At 40.9% G+C, this 21016-nt stretch overlaps 2 protein-coding genes across 2 annotated transcripts in view; one reads left to right on the forward strand and one right to left on the reverse strand.

Annotated features, from left to right (window-relative positions):
- The window catches only part of ACBD6 (acyl-CoA binding domain containing 6), a 231736-nt gene extending 218569 nt beyond the window's left edge, over positions 1-13167 (forward strand). Inside the window, exons 8-9 of the mRNA XM_072648487.1 lie at positions 9381-9478; positions 9980-13167. Coding sequence (XP_072504588.1) covers positions 9381-9472 — 92 coding nt within the window. The 3' untranslated portion in view covers positions 9473-9478; positions 9980-13167. The remainder of the gene's footprint in view (positions 1-9380; positions 9479-9979) is intronic.
- Positions 13168-13993: 826 nt separating this feature from the next.
- Positions 13994-21016, reverse strand: part of LHX4 (LIM homeobox 4) — a 64849-nt gene continuing 57826 nt past the window's right edge. The window contains exons 5-6 of the mRNA XM_072648491.1: positions 17788-17959; positions 13994-14616 (exon numbers count right to left, since the gene is read on the reverse strand). Of these exons, the coding sequence (XP_072504592.1) occupies positions 14222-14616; positions 17788-17959 (567 nt within the window). The 3' untranslated portion in view covers positions 13994-14221. The remainder of the gene's footprint in view (positions 14617-17787; positions 17960-21016) is intronic.

Consider the following 21016-nt stretch of genomic DNA (forward strand, 5'->3'; position numbering starts at 1 on the left):
CTCTTTTCATTGCATTATTCAGTGCAAGGCTTCATTAGGCTAATATATCCAACAAGTATTTATTAAGCCCCTACTATGTAAATCAACTTCATAAGTGTGGGAGGGCAGAAGCATGATGGGTAACAGTTTGTATGAAAAAGGTCTGGGGATTTTCATGGATGTAAACTCAGTATAAGGTAGCAGTGTGGTGTAGCAGCCAAAAAAGCTAATGAAATCTTGGCCTGAATTAGAAAGACAAAATTTATGGGAATAAGGAAGTGAAAGTCCTTCTCTACTCTGTCCTAGTCAGACTACATCTTTAGTATTATGTTCAGTTCTTGGCAATATGGTTTAAGGACATTGATAAGCTGGAGAATGTCTAGAGGAAGGCAGCCAAACAGTCTTGAATCCATGTTATATATAAAGATTGGTTACTTCAACAAGAAATGTTTGGCCTGGAAAAGAGAAGATTCCAAGAGAGACATGTTAACAATGTTCAGGCATTTAAAGGCCTGTCATGTGAAAAGAAGAATCCGGGGAGCTTTGTTTGGCCTGGGGGCAAAACCAGGATCCATGGGTAGAAGTTGCAAAGAAGCAAATTTAGGCTTGATTTCAGAGGAAAACTTACAGACAATCAGAACTGCCCCAAAATGCAATGAGCAGCCTTAGAAGGCAGTTCTTTCCCCCTCAGTGGAAGTCTTCAAGTGGAGAGTAGATGACCACTTGTCTTATGTTATAGTGAGGGTTCCTTACAGTTTTAGGTTAGACTAGATGGATCACCAAGGTCCCTTCTAACTCTAAAACATAATATATGCAATAAAAATTAAGTATATACTGTATTCAGACCATGTGCAAGTTGTGGGGGCAATATAAAATTTGAATTAGACAAAGTCCCTTGCCCTCAAGGAATGTATTATCTTAGCATAGATTTAGAAATCACTAGACATAGCTGCGTTATGCAGTTGTTTCAATAATGTCTGATTCTTCATGACCCCATTTGGGGTTTTTGTGCAAAGATACTTACTGGAATGATTTGCCATTTCCTTCTCTAGCTCATGTCACAGATGAAGAGACTACGGCAAGCAGGGTTAAGTGACTTGCCATAGGTCACACCGCCAGTAAGTTTCTGAGGCTAGATTTGAACTCAGGTCTCCCAGACTCCAGGCTCAGTGCTTTTGTTATCCACTATTTCACCTAGCTGCCCTAGACATAGCTGTAATATATGATATTAAAAGATAAATATATTACAATTACAAACAAGGAGGAAAAGTTGTTAAGGTAAAATGAGGAAGATTTCAAGAGGGAAATCACATTTACTTGAGCTTTAAAGGACGCCTAAGACTTAAAGTCTTAAAGAGAAGGAGGACGTTCCAGCCAGATGATACAGAGTGAGAATTTTATGAATGCTCCACCACCAGTGCCATAGATAATTGAGAATTGATTCCATAATGTTGTCTCAGAATGTTTCATAAGATCTCTCAAAAACAGTCTTTCTACAATACATGAATATCAGAACATAATTCAGAGTTAAACCCATAATATAACCATGTCTCTAATGAAGATGTGAGAATTATAGACCACTTTCCACATATTTTAAACAAAACATCACATAATTCTGTCTGAATCCCTTAGCCAGAAGTATAGCAGTAGAAGCAGAGATCTGGAATCATCTGTTAGGGTTTGTTTTTTTTTTAATGTTTCAGCATTTTCTAGCTAAAAGGTTGCTATTATCCAGTGAACCTTTTTATTAAATAGGTATTTCTTTGCTTCCTGCCAGCTTTAACTACTTGGCTGTGGCTTATTGTTCCATGTCCTGGACACTGCAGCATCTTTGAGGATTAATGTACCAGGTCTAGGATAGCAGCATAACTAAGCTTTGTTTGCTGGAGGGTTAAGTAATATAGACCTCATTAAATAGCTGTTTCAATTTCACATAGACATTTTTAGGTGTTTTTTTTCTTAACTGAAATGTGACATCTTATTTGCCCAACATCTATGTTAAAGTTCAAGCTTTTGAAGTTCCCTCAGTAAATCAGAGTATGTTCTTCATAGGAGAATGTGGGAAGTAGCACACTCTCCAGTTACATACCAGTACGTATTAAATTCCTTTTCCTATGGTGATTTGTTGTTGTGTGAATTGTTACAATACTGATCAAAATAAAAGGAACCAAATCCCAAATTCATTTTCCAGCTGCTTTATCCCTTGCTCACCATAAAAACCTTTGCCTGATTTTTAACCTGACTTAGATTTTATATAGCAGAAGTTCATTATGGCATTTTAGTGTGCCCTAAAGCCTTCATTAAATGGTTTAAGTGGCCTGCATTTGGCATTGTGTTTTTCCCTGTGGTAAACTCCTATTATAAAATACCTTGCTATTGCCTGGACATCATCATGCTGTGGATGAGATCATGTCCCCAGGTACAAAGTGATATACAAGAAAGTGCTACTTTTCTCGTAGTGTGGCCTCTTCAGAGGTGGCACCCCTTCCTCAGTTGTTCGTCCATTATAGTAAGCTTTTAATATTTTTTAAATGAGATTGGAAGATTTAGTCAACTTAGAATTTGCTCTGCTCAGAGAAACATTCCTATAATGTTGTGATAGTAATAAAATGATTCATGATTATTCGAAGCATTTTAATTATCTTTTAATTGTTTTAGTACCATTTCATAATGGTTGAACTATAGGTTTTCACCTACAATGTTAAAGCCCAGTTAACATATTGAGAGCTGAGAAAGTAGTTATCAAGCAAGATTTTAAATGACGACAACCCCTTTCTAGAAAAACAATCTCAAGAGTACCTGAACATACTAATTGTAATCCTTGTCTATTGTTTAATATACACAAAGAATGAGGAATCTTTAAATGATCTATTAATAGGCATTAGGCAAGGAGAAATCAGTTAGACCTAGTTCTTGGTCATCGTACCTTGAAACATTCCTGTTATCTCTGAGACAGAGAAAATTCCAAATCATCACAAGCCTGATCCTTATGAGGAAAAACTACACATTTCAGAATTTTCCTATTTGTAATTTTATCTTCTTACTCAAGTGAATTTCAGAATTTTGTTTTCACTATTTTATGTTACTTTTTTCAAATAAATGCCATTATTTAAAAACTATCTGAATGCCCCTTTAATTAGAAATTAGTCATTTCTGAAGACAACTGAGGCCTTCTGCAACTAGCTGGCTACATGAGGATATAAAAACAAGAAATACAGATGTGGTTATCTCCAAGTTTTGTGCTGGCTTATGGGATTTAGAAGTATACTTCATGGCCCATGCTGAATCTTTCTTACTGCTAATACTGATTCTCACCATTCTTATATTCCTCCTAAATAGAAAACACTGTATCTTTGTACAGCATTTTACATGTGTGTGCCTTCATATACATTATTTTATTTGAGTTTCACAACAAAATTGAGATGTAATACCAATATGCCCAATTTATACAAAAGGAAACAAGCACTCAGCGGTTATTACTGACCTCAAAATCTATCTTTCACCTTTCCATACTTATTTTATAAATGAGGAAACGGACACCCAGGAAAGTTAAATGCCTTGCCCAAGATCACCCCTAACATCAGGAACGAAATACGAACCCAGGTCCTCTGACTATAGTCAGTTCTCTGTTCACCATACCACACTGTCAGTCTCACACAACCAGTAACACGTGGAACCATGAATTCACAGGTCATCTAGAGTTGGCTCGGTGCTTTCTTCACAACAAGCCTGTGAGGTCAGTATTGTGATCCATTTTTTTTTCCAGGTGAGGAAAGTGAGCAAAAATGACTTGTTCAAGGTCACTTGAAAATAGTATTTCTCCTATCAAGCCCAGATCTCTCCTAGCTCCCAACACATTTTCCACACCAACTTGCTGCTCAGAGAAATAAATAGCTTGTCCAGATCAGTGGCAAACACATGACTCTAATTCCCGCCCAGAGCATTTTCCTACACTGTGCTACTTACCTTCCCAACTGTTCCCAAAAGGGTAATTGTTGAGGACAGCTCCTAATTTCTGGAGCCACCAAGTAAATAGTGAAGTTAAAAGATGGTTTAGAATCTCTGAACTAAGATCTGTTACCCACTCAGAAATGGTGTCATAGAGGTACCCAGAGAGCTGAGAATTCCTCCCCAGACAGAATCCCACAGGCTGTCCCCCTTTTGATGTGAGGAAGTAACATATACCTAAAAACAAAACAAAAAAAAAAACAAAAAAAAACCCTGTACAGCGGCTGTGAACTGGTAGGATGTCGGTAAGGGAGGTGACCTTCATGCAGAGTCTAAGCAGCAGCAATACACTCATCCTTTGCACCAGGACCAGGATTTATTTCTCTCACTTACGTGGCAATCCTGGTTTACAATTTAATATTTGGAAGGTAAATTCAGCTTGATGGACACTTTGCGTAATAAAACATTCTTTTAAAATACACACCCACACACCCACATATGGATGAAAAGTGGCCTGACCAGTGCCCACAGCTTTCATGAAGTACATTTGTGGAGCTCAAAGCTAAGTCCTGGATATGTTTATAGCACTTTAGCCCTGTTTGTGAGTTTGGAGCCCTTCCAAAAAAAAGAAAAGAGAGACATATATTATTGTTTATAATCTGCTTTATTCCACCAAACCTTTACTGAACAGACTTGTGGATTGCTGTTTAAATCCCTCAGTGCCTTTAACTACCGATACCTAAAGTGGTTAATGCGCATTCTAAATGAAGCTTGGCATCCACTCTAGGAAATCACTTTAATTGAGAAGCATTAAATGTTAAAATGATTAAAAAATATAAAGCCAATGCATGCTGAGTATAAAGGGCCCTAGTTCACCAGTAATATGGTTCCTTTTTATAGTGTTCCCTCCAACTTGAATGAGCCCTAGCCATTTGCAGGTATCTGCTACAAAACAAAACTTTTTCTTCCTAGGTCACTGTCTGCAGACTGCTGGACGGTACAGCTGGACAGTAAGCAGACAACAGCAAGAAGGAATACCTCAGAACAACTTTCTGAGATTTAGAGTATGCACAAATGGAGCAGCATCACCATCAGAAATGCTTTTCTTTCTGAAATGAGATTTCATGTCCCAGGTGCCCGAAATATGTGACAGATTTAACCCCCACATCATTGTCTGCACTTTCCATTTCTGTACACAGAGACATCTGCCAAAACCTACATATACCTCGGTAGCATGGTTTAACCATGCCTGTAGTTTCACCAGGGCATGGACCAAAACCCATTTGGGTTCATGTTTTATTTAAGTAAATAATGTTCTCGATTTCCAATAGAAAACTGCTGTTAGAGAAATGGAGAACAGGTGAGGGGTGGATTGAAAAAATTCCCTTTGTTGACTATGTTTCAAAAAGTTCAGTGGGCTTATGGTCTGGTTTAATTGCATGTATTGATATAGCAAGTATATCTTTTTTTGTTCAATTTTATTCCGTCGTAGAAGTAAGTGTCTAGGAATTTTTCCAGTCTGGACTGGAAAGTAAAGTAGCATTATTCTTAATAACAACAGACCTTTATCAAGTATTTGCCATGTGCCATGCACTATGCTAAGTTGTGGGAATACAAATACAAACCAAAAGAAAGCCCCTGACCCCAAGGAGCTTGAATTCTAAAGGAGGACAATCACGTCAAAAAGCTGCAAAGGGCGAACATGGAAGCATGCATGGTATAGAAAGTCTGCAGCATCAGGAATGGCTCTGGCAAGGAATGAAGAGGGCTAGCCTGAGGACTTTTATTAAAAATTAATGTTCTGGGAAAACCGACCATAACAAAGTGATTATACAGAGTTGGAGTGAACTTCCAGGGTGAGAAGGCTACAGTGGCATGGTAGAGAAAGTTAGGTGATTCATGAGCAGGTCCCAGAGAGGAATGACAGTAAAATTGCTTTGGGGTTTAGGGATATAGTAGACATGTCCTTCCTGTCTGAAATCACCCCGGAATTGTTCATGGTATAAACACAGGTCTGAGTCCTCTTTTCACTAGAGTCCAGGAAACAAGCAGAAAAGACACCAAAAGTAAAAAATTCTAAGAAATGCCTTATTTTAAGAGATCTGGAGCGGAGAAAGCAAAATCAGCTGGACCTGGTTTCCCTATAAGCATGTGATATACTCTTTCTAGGGCAAGAGCTGATCATTTAAAAGACCTTTATTTAATAGTTCTAGTGGTATATTTTTATTACCCCTCTTAGAAGCATGATGATAAAAATTTCCCTCTTCTTAATGATTTTGGTCCCATTTTATAAGCATTGATTTTTCCTTCCTCCTCTCTCACCCATCATATTTATTTCTGCTGCACAAAGGGCAAAATGGCAACTTGATGTTTACTTTTCAAGCTTATGTCCGGCAGTAGAAGAAATGCCTAAAGCTAAATTTAGCTACTCTTTTTGCCAGTCTTTTGGGCTTTGGGGGGAGAAGGGGATAGTGAATTTTGTATGCTAAATTGGAACTAAAATGACATTCTTCAGAGAGGGGAAGAATTAAAGTTATAATATTTAGAACCTCAAGGATGGTTGTTTTTAAAGGTTCAAAACTGAACTCACTGAAAGCAGCAAATATCTTTATTCCTAATAATTTTTATTGCAGTCCAAAGGAAGAGGCTCATGAAATCAGTCTCAGAATTTAAAAGGACCTGAGAGGGCTAAACCAACCCCAACCTGAACTATGACATCCACAGCATTCAACTTTCTCCTTGAAAATCTCCACTCGTGGGGAACCGCTAGACTAAGATTGGCTTCCCTGTGTCAATCACTGTGACAGGTTCTATCCTCCAATCATTTCAAACACCTACTATGTGCCAGATGCTGTGCTAGACATCTATTAGAACAAGAGTAATCCCCATTTTGAAGTAGAATCACCACCACAAAAAAGTGGGGCAGGACACAGCAAGAGGACCTTCCAGTTCCTTTAATTTGCTTCTGGTCTGCCTTAAAGCTAGATTCCCCACCTGCCAACCCAATCTAGATTTCTTGGTCTAAGGAACTTCGGGTTTGGAAACTTTCCATCCTTGTATATGGTGGTTTGCCTTTAATTTGTATAGTCTTCGCTACCTAAAGCCCTGAGACACCAAGGAACTTGCTCACAGTCATTGAGCTGGTTTATATTCAGGGTGACACTTGGACCCAGGTCTTCATGACTCGAAGGATGTCCTTTTGTCTACTGTTCTAGGCTGTTCTTCCCCCCATTTTTGGCTGGGTAAATATTGAGGCAGAAGTGAAGGATTCAGGGAGAAACGGCAGAGCCAACTCAGAAGCCCTCCATCTCAGTCCTGCTGGCTTCTGAGGTCCCGAGCTGGTGGAATTTTCTCGATCCAGTTATTTCTTCTATTCCTTTCTTCTCTAGTAACTGTCCCTTTGGGGTACCTTCAGCTTGGAAATCAAACCACTCAAGAACAAATCTTTAATAGACAAAGAAAAAAAATAACACAAAGTAGTGCCAGTGTTATTTGCAGGTGAAGAAATTGTTGATCAGAGAGGTTAAGTGATTTGTTGAAGGTCACATAGCTAAGGAGTGGCTGGGTCAAGGTGGGAATAACACACTTTCCAATGCTTCATTCAACCTTTTCTACCAGATCACTGCCTGTCTGTCAGCTGAGGACAAAAGACCTCAGACAAAAAGTTCCTGAGGTAATGTCATGTCCAGATGTGGAAGCTGCACACCCTAGAAAGAGAAGCAGCTATTCAGTGGGCTGTTAGTCCTTGGAGCAGTGGACCAGGTGTTGTCATCCTCAAGCGTGTATCACTCTCTGCTATATGCCAAAGCACTCTGCTAAATTATGAGCATAAAGGAAGCGGTGCCTCTTAGCCCCAATAGTACTGTCTGCTGACCTCCTCAATTGTCAAAAAATTCTTTGAGGTAAAGGATTTTGGAATGGGGACTTGTCATCTGCCTTGTGGTTTCTTGTGTTCAGAGGGCTTCATAGAAAGCTGGCCCTCCTTGGGAGGATAATAGGCATTGTGCTTCCTTTTTAAAAGAATTTTAAAGAATAAAGAGGCAGTAAGGGGCCCTGCTAAAGTCATACAATATATCCAGTGGCAGAGGAATGAAAACTTTGTGGCCCTACATTTCTACCTCTTGTTTAGCATCCTGAGCACAGCCGCCTTTTAGAGACTGAAGCTACCTCCTTTGGAAGGGCTCTGACTACTTAGCCAGATGCTGAGGGGTGCCCTGTTGTGGACACGATGTAATCACCTTCCCTTCTGGACCCTGTCTCATACTAGGACAAAATTGCAATTAAAAGGGGGGAAAGCACCCACTTATTTTTCTCAGCCCGGAGCCCAACTCTAGAGAAACGCTCCGACTTTAATCACAAAAGATTTTATTGATGAAAGTGTCTCTGCTGCTCTTATTTCCAGCTAAACTTCAAGTCCTGCATACTAATAAAGTCTCCTTAGAGGAGCAGACCTCAGCCCTAGAGGCTTCTGGGAAAGTGTATCCAAGAGAGCAGATGAGAAGGGGGAGCTCATTTACCAAACCGCCTCCTGAAGAGCCCTATAGACTTGGATGAGGTCTTCCTATATCCTTTCCTGCCTCCGCCCAAACATACTCTTCTCAAAAGGAGAAATTTTTAAGTTTGAAAGGCTAAATATTCAACAGAACCAATTGCTAAAATCTGTGTGATTTATCAAGTTTGTCTGACCACTCTCAGCATCCTGGGAGAGAGCGCAGAAGGACAGCTCTGCCAGAAAGCCCTTCAGTTTAACACAAGATGGAAGTCAAGACCTACAAGCCTACCAAAGACAAGCAGTAGGACAGACTAGAACGCCTCCTGGTCCAGGCTAGGAGGCAAGAAGATCACTTAGCTCAAATTCCAGCTCTGCCACATAGTAATTTGGACTATAAGTAAAGCCTTTGATCTCCCTGAGCTTCAGGGTTTTTTTTCTGTAAAATAAGGAGAAAGTAAATGAGCATTCACATAGAGCCTGCTATATGGCAGGCATTGTGATAAAGAGCTTTACGGATATTATTTGATCTTTGCAACAATTCTGTGAAGTGCTGTTATCTCCATTTTACAGTTGAGGAAACTGAGGCAGAGGTTAAGTGATTTGTCCAGGTCCACAATAGCTAGTGTCTTGAAATTAGACTTGAATTTTATTTCTTCCTGATTCCAAGCCCAGTGCTATATTCATTCTTCCATCTTGCTACCTCTAATAGGAATGAGCATACTTAAAATTTCTGCATCACAGAGGTTTTGGAAAGAATGCTTTGTAATGCACAGGTAGTGTGAATATAAAAGACATTATTATTACTAAGCAGTCCTAATGTTTATGAACATTTGGTGATTTTGCTTTTTCCAGTGACAAAAGGATATTTTCAACTCTGATGTTTTAGTCTCTTTATTTCAACAGTGAATAAAAAGCCAGACAAATGAGATTCTTAAGAACTTTCCATATTTATTTTACATAGTGTTACCATACACATCTCATGCCAACGCACAGGAGGCAGATACAAACAAACTCACTGGCTTCTGTTATCCAAAGACACATGGGAATAAATAAATAAGGGTAGGCAGAGTCTTTTTTTTTCTTTCATTCTTTTCCCCCCAGGAAACAAGACTTTATTTCTTTTTAACTGTACAAAATTTACACTGTGAAGGGTAAGGGTGACAGTCAAGAGCTTGGGGATAGGGGAGCTTGGAAGGCAAGCTCAGAGTCATCTGGTATCTGGGATCCTGCAGCCCTGAACCTGCCTTTGCTCAGCTGGATGCTGCACTCAAGTGGGAAGTCCCGATAGGATCTCTGTCCATGTAGGCAACTGCAGGAGCATGAGGGTATCTTTCTTGTCCACCTGGGACACAGCAAACAGCTTGCACTCTGAAACCTGCCCAGCTTAGCTGAGTGAATGAGTGATTGATGTCTTGGCTAACTGCCAGCTGTCTCCTTCACCAGTGTTAGAATCATAAAACGAGCTATGTGCTTTCAATTTGGTCCTACCAAGCAGGATGGGTGTGGATGGGGTGGCTTTGCTGAGCTCTCTCTTTTTTATTTTTTATTTTTTTGTCTCAGTTGCTGTGTCAGTGCCAATGGAACAACTGCCGGGGAAAAAAAAGAGCCAATTGACCAATCTGAGAGAGAGTAAGCATGTGCCAGTGATGTGCTTTTTATTTAGCTTTCAGCATGCCCAGAGCCCTTCAGCAGCAGGCAATAAAACAAAACTCATTTCCGCTTAATTGAATTCGTCTTCATCTCACAGATTCCAACTTTTAAAGTGCAATGCTTCAAAATGAGCCTCCACAGCTCTTCCAACCTGTGCTGGCTGACTTGGGGGTGGCAGCAATATCCATAGTGAGAACTGAGGTGTCAGGCAAGACACATGATCAAATGCATTTCAGAATTGCAGGGACCCAATATCAGCCCAATAGATGACATTAACAGCTTTTACTAAAAATCTGAAATCTTCCCTTGCTAACAAGGCAGCAAATATATGTAGAATTTGTAGATCACTTGAGCCTGAGAGGGGGATGTCATTTTCTTTCCTACATATATCCCTTAGTCACCCACAGTGAATCCCTGGGCCAGATCATCCCTTAGATTATTTTCTTCCACTACGGTTTGATTTTTTTTTTTTTTTTGGCAAATAGACCTAGGTAACTTCCTTGTCCCTTGGTTTATCCCTCTCCCTTTTTTAAAAAAAATAGCATGTACCATTGGAAACTCCTGGATTTTTAATCGGCTTGATCCAAGCTTTCTATCTATCAGACCAATAGCCAAGCACTGACGATGATGGGCACTAGTTAATGGCTCCCTTGGAGTGAGGAGCAGAGCCAAATGCTGTCAATATTTTTGGATGGTATCCCTTTCATTTTTTTAAATCAGTCCTGTTGTGTAAGCAAGGGAAGAAATTGCAACGGTGCAATATCTTGGAAAGAACAAGCTGCCAGGCCATAGTTCTTCTGCCTATATTGCTTCTTCTCTTATAACTAACCGTTTCCCCAACTTTTCCCCTTAAGCACAGGAATTCTTAACCTGGGATCTATGAACTTGTAAAAATATTTTGATAAATACTTTGACATAATTGACTTCCTTTGTAATCCAAAATATTTTATTTTATGCATTCAAAAACATCCTTCTGAGGTGTCCAAGTCATCAGACTGCGGCAAGGATCCATGACACAGAGAAGATTGAGAACCCCTATCCTAGAGTAACATAAAGGGAGATGAGAATATTTGGATGGACATCAGGTGACACCTTCCTATCATTTGCAAAGGTAGCTCACCAAAAAGGCCATCTATTTTAAACAGGAAAGCAACCATGGGTATGCTTTTTTGATGGGCCACCAACATGTGCTTTAATTTCCTGAAAGACAGGATGACTTCACTCTGCAACTTAGATAAAGAAAACTGGATCAGCTCATTCATTTTCCCTGCTACTTCATGAGAATTTCTGAGCAAAGGAAGGAACAGCTATGATGAACATTTTACTCTTCCAGGAAGTGCCACAAATCAAGACAGCAGCAGGCTGCCCTGCCTGTGCCCCCTTAACTTTCACTCTCTCCTTATGGTCTTAAGGGAGGGTGAGCTGGGCAGCTGCGAAGAACCAACAAAGCCAGCAGTCTTCAACCATTGAGTTTGGTGCTGCTGTGGGCTTGCTACCAAAAAAGAAAATCGCCATTTATTTTTCAAGTTGTGCTAATTGGTTCTGGAAAACATTGGTCCTCGGAGCTTTAATAGAAATCCCTGATACCAATGCTGAAGAAACCTGGGCCCATGGAGCATCATTTTCAGCCCATTACAAGCTTTACAAGCTGCTAAGGACTGTGCAGGGCATTCAGGGTTTCCCTTTTTGCTATACTCTCCTCAAAAGATGGTAGGCAAAGTTCTGTTTTATAAAAAGGAGAAAAAACCAAAAAGTAGGTGTCTACTTTGCTTGCAAATTCCCAGTGTAACACATATCACAAGTGCTCATGGCATCTAGGAATAAAGTCTTCATTTGCAGTCGCCTGTATTCCCTGACTTTCCCCCCCCAAAAAAAAAATTTGAGACAATAGCGCATTTAATCCCTGACCTTGGAGAACTAGTATTCATACGTAGTAATGAAGCATCTGGCCATAGGTCATGAGTAAGACCTGCTTTCAGCAGTCACAAGGGCCCTGGTAATAGAGTTTTTTAAAGAATACAGCAGCAAAGGATAAACCTGCTTATTTCTCCCTTTTAGACTAGGGATTCTTAACATGAGGTCCATAAAATTGGGTTGTGGACTTTTTCTTAGTATTTTGATAACTCTAGTTTAATATTATTATTTACCTTTATTATACTATGTGTTTTATTTTATGCATTTAGAATAGATTATTCTGAGGAGGGGTCCATAGGCTTTATCAAGCTGCCAAAGGGGCCCATAACACCAAAAGTCATTTATTTCAACATGCTCATTTTACATTTGAGGAAATTGATACCCAGAGAGGTTGAGTGATTTGCTCAAGGTCAAATACGTACAAGAGGCAGGGTCAGAATTCAAACCTAGGTCCTCAGACTCCTTATTAAGTACATTTTCTACAATACTACTTTGCCTCCCAATGTCCTCAATGAGTAATCTATCCTAGACAGTGAAAGCAGAATAGCCATTTAGAGAAGAAAGAGCTCTTAGCATCCTTGGTCCCTAGTTTAACATTTGGCACCTTATTGGTTTCTTATGTCTGAACTATGAAGCAGATAGAAACATCCACGTGACAGGGAGACAAAAGGGGAGCAGCGTCCCTTGCTTCCCATGTCTACAGGTAAGAAACCATTTGGTAGAATTTTAACTTGCACATGAAGAGCTTTATCGTCAATAAGCAAGTCAGGAGGCTGCCGTTTCCCCACTGTGGTGTGTCTGCTACAGGCTGCATTCTTGTAAAGTAGGATTTGAACTTCCCTTTTTCTCTTCATCTGTGCTGTGCTGTTGCAAGACCAGGTAACCCTAGAGGTACTTTCACTTCTATACCTGGTGGATGAACAACTTTACCTGGAATGGGCCCAGATATAATCCTAATGATATACTGCATTAGCGCAACAGACCAGGGACCCCAAAAGAAATGGGTGAAATGACGAGCTAGGCTTCTTTGGGTCTTTTAGTTTTAGTTGCATGTATGATTCCTACCCCAACCCCTGCCCCCAAGAAATGTGAGATTTAACAGATAGTTCACATTCTATCACTTTTAGGATGTCAATCTAATAGTAAGACACTGAACAAACATACATCTATGTGAAAGGTCTAGGATGGCTCTTTAGTGTTGCAAAAGGCTCTTGTTTTAAAGAGGGATATCCACAAGGGTACCCTAAAAAAGCTCAACTCAAAATGCACTCAAACATAGCACTGCCTCTTTGCATGACTGTCCCTGCAAGCAAGCCTTATGCTAGTCAGTAGGGCTCAACTGACCACATGTTCAGAATCTGCATCTTCACCAACATGTATTTTCTCTGATTGTCTTTCTACATTGTTGTCTCCATAGCTGAGCATTTCATCATCTTTCTAACTTGCAGCCTGATTGTAGAGAGAGGGATGTTAGTGAATAAAATTATCACAATCAAGGACCAAGAAATATCCAGATGTCAAACAGTAAGATAGTTATTTCCCATCTCCAAAGGACAAGTCTAAGGTCATGTTCATGAGTTTGTTTGTTTAAACAAAATCAAGGATACACTGACATAATCAGGTAGAGGGGAGAAGTCATCTTTTCACACCAAAAATATGAGAAGTGTTTTTGCCATCAAACAATAGCAGTCATTGTTTCCAGTGACTTTGGGAATAGATAACTGTACTTCCAAACTTGGGTTTTGGTGATGTTGGGCCAGAAAACATTTTTAATTCAAGGGAGCACTGAGTCTGCTGCTTCTGCTGCAAGAAGCTCATTTCCTGGTAAAGGCAATGATTTGGGGAGCATTCAGCGAAAACACACCAGCTGAAGTGGAATTCCCAAAGCAGTCACAGTCACACATGCTTCCAGAATAACGAAAAGCCAAAGCTTATAAGCATGGGGCATGAGGGGAAGAAACAATAATTCAGCATTCCTTATGGCCCTAGTCATCAAGTCATGTGTTATCCATTCCCCATGCTCCTCCAGAAGGAATCCTCTGCTCCCACCAATTCCCCCACAGAACAATACCCTACGATTATGGCATTACAACCTTGCAGGAATCAGTGGAGGACTTCCATTGAAAATAATGGAAATTCATATTGGTGCATCTGTTATCCATGAAAAGTATATTTGTCCCTTGATACTTGAATGGACTCTCAGGCCAAAAGAATAAGCGGGGTGGGGAGCAGAGTCACTTAAAAAGGAGGATGATCCATTTCATCCAGCCAGGAAGCTGGACTGGTTGGGAAGTCCGGGTAGCCAACACTGCTTCCTGTAGATATATCCGAGGTAGGCCCCCCAGCCATCACTCTCAGTGTCTGGGTCACTCCCTGCCCACCATGTGCAATGATTCCCAAGTGATTGTCCATTGTGTAATCCAGCCCATTGAGTAATGGAGTGTGGGATGGCAGCGATGATACAGAAGATGGAGACTGGGGAATTCCATAAGGACTCCCATCCCTCAAGTCCTGATAGGATTGTCCTGTCCCATCCATGGAGAAGCTCCCATTCATTAACTGTCCGCCTGCAACGTCCCCCACATTGCCATAAATTCTATTGGTGTGGCCGAGATCTGAGAGAATCTGATCTTCTGTGGACAAAAGAACGGAGATTTAATGATGGATGCCAGTCACCCGTAGCTCCAGGCTCTTCACAAAATAGGAGAGCACACTACAGGAAGAGAAACATAAGGACTCCAGCTGCCACACTGCCAACCACTGGCCAGCAGGCACTGGCAATGGTCCACCATCCTACAGATTTAATTCAGGGGAAGGAAATTAAAATACCTACATGAGACTCATCCCAAAGGCCAGAACAAACCCATCTGATTCTCACCAATTCTATATTTGTTAAGCACTTCCTACATGACCATTGCACTGGAAGGACTGGGTCCTGGGGGCCTTGTTTGTCCTCTGTGAAGCATGTTGCTAAGAGGGCTTAGGAGTTCCAAACCCACTGAAGAGTTAGCCTAGGGTTGGGAGCAGGGGAGGGTATCCTAGTCAAATAACAGCTGTAAATGATCTATGTTCTATGACAGGATTTCCCAATAGAATACAAGTTTCTTGAGGGCAAGAACATTGTATTTTTTCCATTTGCCCAGGCCTGACACAGTCTTACACATAACAAGCACTTAATAAATGTTTGTTGAATTGAGTTGGAAGCTGACATAATTTATCAGGAGAATATCCCAAGTGCTGACAACGGGAGGCAGACCCCTCAGCGTGCAGGGACCTCAGCTCAGTCCTACTCTCCACACCCAGTTTGGAGCCTTTATTGTCACACATGCAAATAGACTTTTCATTTTCATTAAGCATGTTATTACAAAACAAATACCTAGGGGTCAGTGAGAGCAGAATGTCCTGACCCTTTTATAAAATATAACATTCAAAGTATCCCTGATGTTGTCCACCCCCTCCACACGGTAGACCCCAGGTTGGGGCCTACCTTGCCTGCCGTTAGTGCTGGCTCTACTAACATTTCATTACATTTCTTCCAGAGTAAGGAAGTATTTTGATTTCTTGGCTTTGGTTGGTTAGGCAACAGAGAGAAAACACCATTCAGGTGTAGATAGTAAAAGCAGTCCAGGACCGTCGTTAGATCTCAGTCAACAAGCATTTATTAAGTGCCTGTTGTCTGTCAGGCACAGTTCCAGGCCCTCAAGATAAAAAGACATCAATGAAGCCGTCTCTGCTCTCAGGAGCGCACATTCTACACAGAGAGACACCAGGTACATATAAGTAAATACAAAATATATACACAATTAATGCAAAGCAATTAGTGGGATGTGGATGGGCTTGGGAAAGGCCTCATGAGGTAATAACCCCTCTGCTGAATTTTTAAGGAAATTAGGAATTCTAAGATGTAGAGGTGAGGAGGGAGGGCATTCCTGGCATGGGAGGTGGCCAGTACGAAGGCATAGAGACAGGAGATGGGGAAAAAATAAAATATGTGGGGGGAAAAAAGCACGAAGACCAATTTGGCTGGACCAAAGGGTGAGTGATGAAAAGCAGTGTATAATAAGGCTGCAAAGATCAGTGGAAGCCAGATTGTGAAGGATTTTAAATGCCAAGCAGAGTTGTTTGTATTTGATCCTAGAGGTAACAAGGAAGCACTCTCATTTACTGAGCAGGGAAGTAAACTGTATTTTAGGAGTATCACTTTGAGAGCAGGAGGGGCAAAGGATTCGAGATGGTAAACTGGTTAAAAGGAGACCAAGTAGGATGCTTTTACAATAGTCCAGGGGAGAAGTGGTAAGCACAATGGCCATATGAACAAAGAGGAGGTGGATGTGAGAGATGTGGGAGTCAAAAAGAGAGCAACCGACTAGAGAGAGTGGAGAGAAAATGAGGAGTTGGGGATAACTGTGATTGTGAAGCTGCCTGACTGGAAAGATGGTGGTACCCTCAACAACAACAAGGAAAACAGTAATAATAAGGAAGTTAGGAAGAAGGATGAGTTTTAGCAAAAAGATAATGAGTTCTGCTTTGGATGCGTCGACTTTGAGGTGCCTCTGGGACATTGAGTTCAAAATGTCCTATAGGTACTTGGTGATAGAGAATGGGAACTCAGGAGGGAGAATGGGGCTGGATAGAGAGATGACCATAAGAATAAATAAGTTCTCCAAGACATCTCAGAGAGAAAACAATAGCATTACTGAGATCTCAGAGAGGAGCCTCCTTCTGTTGACATGGGTTTTGTCTTTGGGGTCAATAGGCTACTTTCTGGGAATAAAGCATAAACTTGAGTAAGGAAAGTTATCCTGTCATCCTTAAGTGACTTCATCTAGGGAAGCTAAGGGGCACCTTTATTCCCTACAAAAGGTTATTTATCTCTGGAACTACCTCACCTTAGGATCAGGCCAATGAAAATCTAAGCTGAGATTCCTTATGAGGGTAGAATAATTCCCTCAGAAGGTCCATTGATGCCCCCATCTTGGGGTCCCTCTTTCATTGTACAGAGATGAGTCACAAAGCAAAGTCACAAGTCTCTTGTTCTTGGAGTTTGTTTTCAAATACACTAGCAGTGTACATTCATGTTTGGTATATATTCTTGCTAGTGACCAAGTGACTTTTCTTAAGTCCCTGAGAGACCTGGGATGGAGGGTGGGTGGGTGAACATGGACTCCCAACTCTCCTAACACCACTAGCACTACTCCTAAACTACATTGCCCTTTTAACTCCAAGACCATGTGGTCATATCCATGCTCCCCCTCCTTCAACCCTTCTTCCATCATTCTTGAACGTGCAAGACACTATCCCTAGACTGGCTCCCCTTTCTTCCTTCGTGATTTGTCTTCTGACCATGCCTACTTCCCTGCCTAGCTAAACAGTGAATGCATGCTTCTTAAAAGGAAGCAAAAATCTACAGCATCATCTCTGCTGAGAATGTGTCGGGTATTGTTTTATTCCATGTGACCCTCAATTTGGCTGTATCCAAACAGGAAGCAAGGACTTTGCCACCACAGAAGGCATATCTTCCATGTGCATGATGCTTTGAACAGTTTCAAAGCAAATTCACCTCTGTTGTCTTATTGGATCCTAACCATGACCCTGTGAGCTAGGTAGGGCTAGAATTATGTCTCTTCATTACTAAATAAATAAGTGCCCCACCCCCACACCGAGTGACTGAATGACTTTGTTAACTTCACAGCTAGATATAGACTAGAACTCAGGTCTCCTGACTCCCAGACCAGTGTGGTTTCTCTTGTTACACCAGGAAGCCTCCCTAACCCCATGGACCTTGACATGGTGGCCCTGCTCACCTCTGAAACTCAGCTCACTGTCACTAACCCCACAGTCCTCTGCAGAGCTCTCTTTCTCATGCTTACTGCCTCCCCGATTCCTCTTGACACTCTTGTAGAATTGGCCCCAACGGTGACGTCCAGCATCCTTCTTCAACCGTTTCTCTTTAGCCCTCCGGTTCTGGAACCAAACCTAGAACACAAGATCAGAGGAGACAAAGATTACCTGTTGATTCCACTGTCACTAAGAGACTCAGAGGAAATTGCAAAGCAAGGATCCTGAAAAGTAGGGAAGAATATAAAGAATGAGCTTAGTCGCTAAGAAGACACCTCCCTCCAACCTTTTGTGGAGGTCAGGGTTCACAGGTATGGAACACTGCATATAAAGCTTCACTGGGTTGATTGGTTTTACTGATTTTTTTCTTCCTCTTTTTTTCTTTTAACTCCTTGTTATAAGAGGTAGCTCTCTGGGTGAGGGAAGGGATGGGATATAGAGAGAGATCTAGGTAATATAGAAACAAGATGATAATAAAAATAAGTTTTTAAGAGAATAAAGCAGAGGAGGATTTGAAAGTATGTAAGAGGCCTGGTATGATGCACAGTTTCTTGGCCAGTCACCTCTCCCCCATTGTCCAAGCCCAGTACAATCCCATGGCAGATTGCCATGACTGTCCTGAGGATCAGTGACCCTGTATTTGATGGAGGGGAGAGGCTCACGGTGGGGGAGATGGTTTTCACTTTAGGATTCATGCTAATTTCATTGCTCTGCCTTCAGGAAGAGTGTGAAGTGAGGGGTGAAGTACGATTGAGACAGTTGGGTAAAGACCAAAGAAGGGCCAAACAAAAGCAATGTTATAATGGGAAAACATTACAGACTAACCAACCATGAGGAAAAAGGAATAAGGAATCTCTCCACACTGCCTGGCACATAGTGAGTGCTTAATAAAGGCCTTATCTGTCTGTCCTCTCCCAGATCCCAAAGGTGACGGGCTCACCTATTCTGACATGCTGCACAGTAGACAAAGTCTTGACATGCGCTGACTTTCATCTGTCATAAAGAAGAGGAAGCAATCAAGGGGACCACTCTCATTGACCTGATTTGGAGCCATAATGAGAAATTTAACAAAGTGAAAACAGCAGAGACCTTGAGAGGGGGAGATCATGCCATGTTAGATAGAGGTCATGATGTCTCCTTGGGCAGAGGCAGATTGAAGCATCCTGAACTTTAAGAGAATGGATTTCAAAGATTGTAGAGAAAACATTGATAGAACCCAGTGGCCTAAGTTTCTACCAGGGAAGTCAGCTCAATAGTGGTGGGAGGCTCTCAAGGGTGAAATTCTGACAGTACAGGTAAAAGTGACCCTGGTGAGGAAAAGGGCAACACGTGCACATGAAACTCATTGACAAACTCGGGTTTTAAAAAGGTGTACTCGGAAGAAGTGAGGTGTATGAGTATGAATTCAGAAGAGATGCTGCAGTTCTGCAGATGAAAGAAAACTAGTTGAATTCAACAAACATTAAGTTCCTATTATATGCAGGACACCACAACCTCAGATAGATAAATTAAAATTGCAGGTTACCCAACCAACAACAGTGGAGGCAGAAATGCTGCATCATAACACTGAAGAAGATGATTGATGTGCAAGAAATTGTTTAAAAATAAACTGGCATTTATATATTGCTTTAGGTTTGCAAATATTTTCTCATTTGATCTCAATAACTCTAGAAGGTAGGTACTATTATTATCTCTGTTTATCGATGAGGAAACTGAGGCAAACAGAGGCTGAGAGACTTGCCCAAGATCACACAGCTATTAGGTGCCTGAGGTGAGATTCGAATTCAAGTTTTCCTGGTTCCCTATTCCACAAAAATAGAAGTGGGCTGGTGAGAACAAAGATGGACAAATGCTACACTCGTACCCAAGGAATGTGAAAAGAGTCATGAAAAAGCAAATTCTTTTTCAAAGATTTATGGGAGGACATGGACAGGAATCACAGAAAATGAAAGCATGAATGCTTAATTATCTATGATCTTCACCACTGGATGGGGTACCCATGTTGATGTTGTCTACAAAAGAAGGAATCTGAAAAGACTATGATGAGATATATAGAAAGATAAGTGCCAAGAAATGGACGGGGGAAGCTCAACTTTTTGGTTCTATTTTCTCCACCTTGGAGAATCATCTTCAAACTGGGAAGAACAGAAGGGGATGGAGAGGAAAGACTCAAGATAAATGAAAAGCCAGTAAGAGTTCATCCAGCCATCCTTACTGAAGTCCATTGATCTGGCATAGACCAGCTACATACCAGGACACCGAAAGTATGTGACTCTTGAACCACTCTTGGGGATCTTTGAGAAATCATGGAGAACATGAGAGATACCACAAGTCAGAAGATAGAGCAATATCCTTTAAAAAAAAAAAAAAAGCAGAATGGTAGAGTCTTCAAACCAGAAACCAGTGAGCCTAAAATCAGTTCCTAGAAAAATTCTAGAATGTACCATCAGTAGATGATTTGTAAACATTTAGAAAGACACGGGACATTCACACACCATGTTAACTCAATATTTGACAGTTCCTCAAATGATAGAGAGGCAGTATAGAGTAGAAGATGGAGAGCCAATCTTGGGACCATAAAGACTTGCATTCAAGTCCTATCTCTGACACATGTTGGTTTTCTGACTCTGGGAAAGTTATTTAACTTCTCAATGATCTAAGGTGCTCTCTAAAACTACTAGTTACAGAGAAGGTGCTAATCTAAGTGGGTAGAGGGAATTTCCTCACTTGAGAGTTCCGTATAGTGATGAAAGCACAGATCTAGTTTCTATCCCCTCCCTATCCCTACTAGACTGACAGATGAAGACAGTGCCACAGATGTCATGGTGCCAGTATTTCAGCTAAGAACTAGACTCTAGCAGTATCTCTTTGGACAAGATGAGGGAGCGTACACTAGATGTTAGCACACCTAGATGAATTTGGAGTTTGATGACTGTCCCAACCTAATGAGTGATAATTATCATGTAACATCTCGAGTAGAGAGGCATCAAGCTTTTTCCTGACCTCTTGTTTCCAAGAATTCTTATCACTGATTTGGATGAAAGTACAGATGGATGGATGAATGAATGAATGAATGAATGAATGAATGAATGAATGAATGTATTAAGCATTAAATATACTCCAAGCACTGCAATAAGTGCTGTTAATATAAATAAAAACAAAAAACAAAAATAGCCTCTGCCTTCAAGAAAGTTA

Source organism: Notamacropus eugenii, chromosome 2 (genome assembly GCF_028372415.1).
Source record: "Notamacropus eugenii isolate mMacEug1 chromosome 2, mMacEug1.pri_v2, whole genome shotgun sequence".
NCBI lineage: Eukaryota > Metazoa > Chordata > Mammalia > Diprotodontia > Macropodidae > Notamacropus > Notamacropus eugenii.